Source organism: Mesitornis unicolor, unplaced genomic scaffold (assembly GCF_000695765.1).
Source record: "Mesitornis unicolor isolate BGI_N332 unplaced genomic scaffold, ASM69576v1 scaffold2517, whole genome shotgun sequence".
Taxonomy (NCBI): Eukaryota; Metazoa; Chordata; class Aves; order Mesitornithiformes; family Mesitornithidae; genus Mesitornis; species Mesitornis unicolor.
The window spans coordinates 38,494-46,866 of NW_010194139.1; the positions used below are offsets into that span (position 1 = coordinate 38,494).

Here is an 8,373-nt window from a genome sequence, read left to right on the forward strand (position 1 = left end):
AGGGTTGTTAAATAAAGGGTTATGTCTTGTTATAGGAATGCCTTGTTATATACAAAAAGCTAAGCAGTTTTCTTTTCCAGGATCTGTTTATATTCTATCTTTAATCCAGTGTGCTGTTTCCTTTTCTAAATACTGTCTTTGCTCAGCTGCAATCCCCTTAAAAGTAGGAGACTTTTAGACTCAAAAAAATCTTTATTCCCTGAATATCTTAAATACCTGACACACAAACTAGCAGGAGAAAAGCTGTTACTTCTTCTGCCTTAACAGTCTCTCAGTGACAAAGCTTACCCTGAGCTCAGTCCCCCTACAGGAACACTGAATCGTGTAAACTGCTGAACTTCCTCAGTCTAATTCTTTCTGTTGTTTGCCCAGTCTTACCCTTGGTGTGACACGTCACATCAGTGCAAGAGGTAGCATCAGTTTTAAACAACATAAACAACAAAAAAATTAACCTAGCTGTGTGCTGACACAGCCCTGCTTCCAGTTGTAAGAAAATCACAGTTCCAAAAGACTTTGCCTGCCACATGCCAGCTCCTTCAGACATTCTCTGAAGACCTTTGGTCTCTCCCACTTCATGTTTGTGAGCAAAGATCAGCCAAGAAACCATGAAGTGGAGAGTTCAAAAGTTGTTTTAGTTTTCCAGATCAGTGAGCTGCATATAACCTAGGGATAAAATCATTGCCTTGCAGGAAACATTTGTTTGATTTGCAAAATTGCCATGTGACTGTCATATGGATGAAGGAATATGATGTTTTCCATTGACTACCTCAAGCATGTTTCTCATTTTGGCAAAACCCAATGCTTCCTGCAATTATCACAAGATCAAAGAATAATCACTCAGACATAGACAGAAAAACACCATAGATGAAATAGCTGTTTTCTCTTAACACTTAGATACAAAACTTAGAGAGGATAGCCAAAGGATATATTGCTTCTATTCCATAATATGATGGCATTTCAAGTAAATCAGTGTTTTCCATTCATAAACAAATTGTATCACTACACTGTGAATCCTGGCATCTTGTAACTTCAAGCCCTAAAAAGGTAAATACCTTCACAGTCATAAAATTAGTCTGATGTTCTCAGCCCTAAAGGGAAAAAAGAGAGTTTTACCTCTTAGAATATCTGAATCAGTTATGGTTCATGCTGCTACAGAAAAGAAGTGTTCATTGTTCTATTCAAAGGAAGTTTTGCAGGCTCATTTGAAGTTGCAAGCCCACATTGCCAGAATGCTCTAACAATCAGTCCTTGTGGTTTCAGTCTTGCAAGGCAAGGATGCAGAAATTGAACTTCCCTCTTGTCCATGCACACTTTTTCCCATTTCATTTCACAGAAATGAGGCAGGAACCTCAGGAACCCTAACTTCACTTTACTTCAGGAACTGCTAGCATCTTTGCTATACTATTTTGCAAACAGAGCTTAAACCTCTGGGAATATCACTTCGCCACCTTTCATCATTACCTAGTGTACTCAAAAAGCTCCAGACAATAAAGTGAAATTTATATTTTTTGCACTAGAAAATTCTTGGGCTTATTGTACTTTCTCATAGAGCCCAGCTCCTCTTGCTTGCCAAAAAGAGTATGTTGCTAAATTTTCACCAAATAATTTACTTGCTTCCTGGTCCACTTGGGACTACATAAGCATTTGGAGGTCAGTCTGCAAGGAAAAGAGTGCCTAACATCGAAAATAACACTCAGATAACAGCATTTTAACTCCATGGACGTTGAAGTCTTTTCCTACAAGCTTACCTTCTGGCTGAAGGGTATTTCAACAGAGAGAAGTATTTCTTCAGGCTTAACTATTGTCTTTCTGTATCCAGTGAAAAATTTCTCATCCATCATGACAGTCCTTTTGCCCTCTGTAGAGCAAGGAGAGATCAGTGGTGGATGAGTGAATAACTCAGATGAAGAATGGCAATAGCATGTGTGAAAGAGTCTTCAAGCTACATAAATCACTTCTGATATAATAATCAGTTTTCATCTTTCCACCCTCTTTCACCAAATCAGGGAGGATTTTCTCAGATTTACTTTGGTCCTTATGGAATCTATGACAGCTTCTGCCTACATACAGTTTTATTTGCACAGGAACTGATCAAAGGGACCTCCCTTCTTCTTTATCTAAAGTTATTCCTCCAGGTGAACCAGTTTCCAAAATCCCAACGTAATTCCCTCTTTTCCCTTTCCTTAGCCTGCACACAAAACTGTACAAGAGAAAGTGACTGATCAGGCAGTCCACTTACTTCAAGGATCCTATTTGAAAAAAACATTTTCCTAAGAGCAAATTGAGACATTTGACTTTCTTCATAGAAAAACACAAAAGAAAAGAAGTTTCAATCTTTGTCTGAAAGATCCACAAGGATCAAAGTATGATAGTGACAGAAATAATTTCATGCCTATTCTTTTTCATGATTAGACATCTTCAACCAGCTCTTCACAAGGTTGTGTCTGTAACAGAGATTCATGCTGGCAGAGAAGTTCAAAATTCTTTAAGAAACCAACCTTAGGCCTAGCCTTGAGACTTTAGCCTCAAAAAAGGCAAAACACCTGAAGACTTAGACTAAGCCATAATGTTCACTTTGAAGTTCTGACATGACCTAACAATCCATGGCAGAGAACCATTGACTATCCCACTCCCTTCAGTGCCACAAGGAAATGTAAGTAACTTACCATTTGATACCAGAGTCAGTTTGCTCCCACTTGCCATTAACACAGGATTTAAGTCGGAAATTGGGCTTGCTGTCATTATGTTCCCACCAAGGGCCTAGGGCGATAATACACGCATCACAAAAATATTAAAAAACCTGCGTATACAGCCATAGCATCTTGTAATCCTGCATTACTCCATACACAGTGCACTGAAGTGGGAAAACGTAAAATCCATTCCATCAGCTGCTGTTCCTGTCAATACTAATGTTTGCCTGAAAGAGTTTTAGGAATAATCTTTGGGTAATGCATCAAAACTACCTTACACTGAAACCACATATGCCCAACAATGCCAAAATTCAATCACCGTAGCTGCAATTAAGGGAAAATCCACTAAAGTATAGAGCATCTTTTCAGTAACATTCAGGTAACGAAGTTTTTTGGCTGCCATACAAATGTATGGCACAGTATCTTGTGGAACAAAATTATGTGTTTGGCAGGCTGGTTCATCTGCTTGCTTGTTATTTTTTTCTTTTAGTATTCAGAATTTGAACACACCAAACCCACATTCTCTTTCACTTAAAAACTAGAGAGAAATTTCACAGATCTGATGCATTAACACTATGACTACCACAGCTGTGCCAGCAAAAATCTACACACCTGCTTCTTTGAAGTTTGTCCAGCACTCTAAATACATTCTTGTTAAATTACTCAAATCTTCCTACAGTTTTCCCCACTTATCCTGATGACAGCAATGGAAGACCTGAACAACTGTCATGTTTTCCTCTCTTTCTTAAATCTGTTTTATCAGTGTAGCACAGACACCAGCTGAGACCCATGTTGCTACCAGTTCCTGGGGCTGGTTTCTGTGTACTATCTTCTTTGCCTACGTTTGCAAGTGTTCTCGTGTCAGATGCACAAGGCACACCAGCACTGGATGAGGCAGGCCAGCGCCTCAGATTGAGCTTTCAATTCCAGCCCCTGATGCTCCTGAGTCACTTACAGCAACATTCCTGATCTGCGGCCCTGCAAACCACCGCAGCTGTTCAAGGACAGCCTGGAAGACCTCTGTTTTGTAAGGGAGAAGCTCTGCCACCGCTTTTCTTAGCACCTCCTCTACCGAGCTTAGGGTACAGGCAGCTCCAAAGGTGACCCCTGTAAACAAACAAAATGAATTGTTGTTCCCCCAAATGTTAATGTACAAGAAGACAGTTATAACTGTGTCTACAAAGCCTAGATGCCACTGAGTTTAATTAGACAGCAGGGTTTAGAGAAGATATTCAGTCCCACTAGACTATTTTGTATGCACTGCATGTAAACATCACATCCTCAGAACAAAATTCACCTCTAAACCACAGCTCATGGTGCTACTGCCTCTCACAAGACAGTAACTCACCGCCCTTTTGCCTCGGTGTATTTTGAACAATATTGCCCTCCTATAGGTATTAGTTTGTACTTTGAGAAGCGAACTCCAACGTCTTTCCAGTTTCCACACCTTAAACATGGTACCAGGCATTGAGCCACATGCACTACATTGTCCTAATTAATTCTAATTATTTGTAAGGTTGACCTGCTTCCACCACAAAGATAAATGCAATGCTTCATTTAGTTTCTTAGTAACTGGGGGAAAGATGCTGGATTTGACAGTCGAATTCTGAAATCTTTCTAAATAAAAAGATTGTCCATTGAAACTCATTATTAAGGCAGTTAATGTGTGTAAAAACACCATGCACCAAACAGATAATATGTCTAATAAACCTTCTAGTGAGAGCCTTCAAATTATTTTTACATGTGACTCACTTAATTCCCTGCATTGGAGAGGGATTAATGCACACAAAGTATTTTTTAATCTGCGGATTTTCCTTCATATCCTCTTTATTATTCTATGGAGCCCCCACTCATTTTCCAGGCATTCTGCCTCTTTTTTTGCTCACCTGTTTCAGTGTGCTGAACAGCGTTCATTTCAGAGATCCATGCTGGTGCTATTATCACTGGATACAACATGTTCTTTAACCTCATCTCAATACCTTAAGGAAAAGAAAAACTCCCTCAGTTACACACAGGTGTCAGAGAGACTGAGTTAGCTGCTTCCCAGTGAAATGGCAGCAGGTCTATTAAAGAGTCAGTTTACTGACCATCTGTTATATAAGTTCACAGAGATACCAAACTAAAAGCTGTTTTCCACTAATACTAGAATTGTCATAAGGAAGTTTTAGAGGCTCTTTTCTAGGCTTACAATAATCTTAAATATACTCTGTAGTACTTGCGTAACCAGGCTATTGTACATAATCCTTTAGGAAAGAACAATGAATACAATGAACCATAAAAAGTTTGAGGATTGGCTTCTGAAACAATTGCTCAGGATAACAGAATTACAAAATACTCTCCTCCTTAGCACTTATGTTTGCAGAAGTATACATATTGGGGAAAAAACAGTCAGATTTAAAGTCTTGAGATTCACTCACTGGAAAAATCTTTCAACATGTAGGTTTCACAACTGAATTCGTTTGATTATGAGAACATTTTACGCTATGCCACTCCCCTTTTCTCAAAATTACACAAAACTAGCACAAAAGCTCAGAGGTCTAGATAAGCAAATATTTTTTGCCCAACACAGTAAAGAACAGGAAAAAACATTCACTGTGAGATTAATCCACCTGAGAAGAATGTTTGTTCCCACATACAACCTGAAGATCAAACAGCTATGTAACAGCAATGGCACGAAGGAGGTTTACGTTTGCACAGTTCTTGCAAAATACATCATGGAAAGTTTTCCAATGGCTCATAATGAGCATCACCTTTTCCTCTTACCTACTTCCGTGTTCCCCACAACGAGCTTGGCATTGGGATACTGGGATTTGAGAGCCACCAATTCCTTGAGAGTTGTAGGCTGGATCCACATCACACGCTCACCTTTGAAACACAGCTGCTTCTGCTGTTTGTTACTCTGGGTCTGCAAAAGTGAATTCAGACAGAGCTGAGATCCCACATCAAGCCAAGAATCCCCACTCAAAAGCTGCCCATGCCTACGCCAGGCCAGGCTCCATCTCAGCCAGCCAGGTAGCTGTGACATCCACACTGTTGTAGGCAGGTAGTTCTTCCCCAGCTTTCTGCTAGCAGTGATGAGTCTTTTTCATGCTGACAAAAGTTTTACCTTCCTGGTATTACCATGTGCACGCTGCTGCCACATCTCCCTAGCAAGACCTCTGCCAGCAAGCTCCATCCGAGCAAAGTTCTGGCAGATGGCTGCACCTTCAGCCATCTTAGAAGTAATAGATTTCCTATTCTCATCTCACAGCAAAAATGTCAGTCTTTAGTACTGCTGAATTTGAGTTATCAGCTGTAAGGCCAAATGCTGGTTCCCTTTTTAATTCCTTCATCCAGTGACTGAAGGAAACAGACTAACATAACTGACTCCCAGCTACATCATATCAACCTTTAGGCAGCAGAACACCTTAGAAAAGAAAGAGAGAGGACCTATCACAAGCTAAATATATATTATGCTATGGTCTATGAGAACCTACTCATGCTGTTGCTCGTGATACATTTAGGCTGGGTGCAGCAGCAGAACGACTGAATTTCAATTGTGAATTGTGAAGGAAGCTGTAAACATGTCATGTGCTGGACTGGATTCCTGGCTGGAACACATTTGCTTAGGGGAAAACTACCCTCCAATAAAATAGGAATGAAACACAGAGAGAAGCTAATCTAACCTAACTTTTCACATCAGTGTGAGCCAGCCAACTTCTAATCCTGCTACACTGAGTGGAGAGAAGTTGGCGCTTTTGGGAAGTTACCTCGTTGAAACATATATTCATCTACCTACCATATCTCCTACTTCTCTTCCTACACTATAAAGGTAGCACAGAGTGATGAGCTCAGATATGGCTGTATTTAACATAGAAGACCAAGTCTGACCTAGTAAATTGAAATCTAGATGCCAGCAACTGTTTCATCCCTGGATAAACAGTGACCAGAAAGGAAGGCAACCCAAGGACAGGGATGTATGGTGATAAACAGAGAGGAAAGCCAGCCAGCTGGGGCAAGAACTTGTGCTGCAGATCTTTTAAGTCACCCTGGCTTAAAAGCCTTGCCTTTTCTAAAGCAGGGAAGTGTTAAAGCCCATGCATCTTATTTGTCAGCAGCCACCTTTTGCACTGCCACTTCCTCAGGGCAGAGACACTGCAGTCAGTCAAACCCTGTGCAGAATAACAAAATCAATGAACCACATACTATTTCTTTTTTAATGAACTCACCATTAACTCTGGTGGGAAGATTGGCTCCTGAGTAGGGTCCAAGGGCTGGAACTCAGAAGAATTGAACAAGCTGGAGGACATCATTGTCTATGACAGAGAAAATGCAAATGGCTGGGCAGCAGAGGAGAAAGCTATCCACATACAATCCTAACTCATTCCTCTTTCCAGTCAAATACCTATTGCTATTTCATGGAGCAAAGAAGGGCAAACACAGTGAAAAGATGCCACCTGATCCAGTGTTTCAGGTTCTTCAGTGATATTTTTCTGATTACAATGTATGTCTAGTCAGAAACCTGAACCCTGAACACACTAACAGGTTTTTACCAATCAAAAGTGACATCACTTTCACACTGGCATGCTAAATGACATCAAAGTTACTTTTTCTGAGGTAAGACCAGCATGAAATAAAAATTAGTCTAAACTGCTTTCCATAAATACAGCTAAATTGAAAGTACTGGGGTTTGGCACAGAACAAACCAGAGCTAAGACTTTGAAACATCAGAAATCGAGAAAAAACTAGTAGTCGAGAGGCACCTTACCACTTTGTCTTCTTTTCCATTCATGCAGCAGCCTGGACCATTGGCTTTTCCTCCACAGCAGCCCCCATTCTGAAGAAGAAACAAGCATGCTTCAGCTACTCTACACAGAGTCAGAACATTCCAACTTTTATAGAATATTCCTCACCTTTTAACCATCCCTTGATCACAGAAATTTGCAGTAATGTTTTTCATTAGTAAACTACTTTGACAAAAGAACTCCAAGCAGTCTTAATTGCTGGAGTATTCCACACAACACTGGATGCTTCCTAGCAAATAATCCACTGGAATTTCCTGGTAAATGATTTAGTTATATTTTCTCTTTCCTAAATTCATTTTATAATCACACTACCTCATGGCCTAATTCTTTGTTTTCATCCCTGCATTGTTTGTACCTCAACTGGTACATAAAATGTGATTAACTTTTTTCCTCCAGATATTCCAAAAAGTTCCAATTGTACAATTCATTGGAATGGTGATTAAATTATTTCATTCACCACTGGACTGCAAAGTCTGGGAAAGATCGTACTGATGAATTAACAGGTTTTTAGATTTATTTTCACAGAATGATGGATCACTTCAATATACAAGAAGCTGGTAACACATTGCTTTCAGTTGCCACCATGCTACTTTACAAAAGTTTTGCACCTCACAGATTCAGAAGGAACATATCTAGCTCACTCTTGTAAAACTTGTGTCATGATGCTAACCAGGACATATACAGTTACAGCACTTTCCAAGAGACAGACATTCAAACCAGCTCAAATGGCTCTGAACATCTGCACCACAGTAGAGCCTGAGTGGTGAGAAATACATCAAAAGCCTAATACTATATTGCAGATTGAGGTTATGGCTTTTACAATTCAGCTTACCATGCTATTTTCCCTCTCACTACGACAGCATCCAGTGCCATTGGCTAAACTGCCCCCGCCACTCAAA

General features: G+C 40.0%; 1 protein-coding gene across 1 annotated transcript in view; it reads right to left on the reverse strand.

Moving 5' to 3' along the window:
- The window catches only part of XDH (xanthine dehydrogenase), a 50,611-nt gene that overhangs the window by 26,990 nt on the left and 15,248 nt on the right, over positions 1-8,373 (reverse strand). Inside the window, exons 7-13 of the mRNA XM_010187675.1 lie at positions 7,438-7,506; positions 6,899-6,985; positions 5,454-5,595; positions 4,577-4,669; positions 3,646-3,797; positions 2,667-2,760; positions 1,749-1,858 (exon numbers count right to left, since the gene is read on the reverse strand). Of these exons, the coding sequence (XP_010185977.1) occupies positions 1,749-1,858; positions 2,667-2,760; positions 3,646-3,797; positions 4,577-4,669; positions 5,454-5,595; positions 6,899-6,985; positions 7,438-7,506 (747 nt within the window). The remainder of the gene's footprint in view (positions 1-1,748; positions 1,859-2,666; positions 2,761-3,645; positions 3,798-4,576; positions 4,670-5,453; positions 5,596-6,898; positions 6,986-7,437; positions 7,507-8,373) is intronic.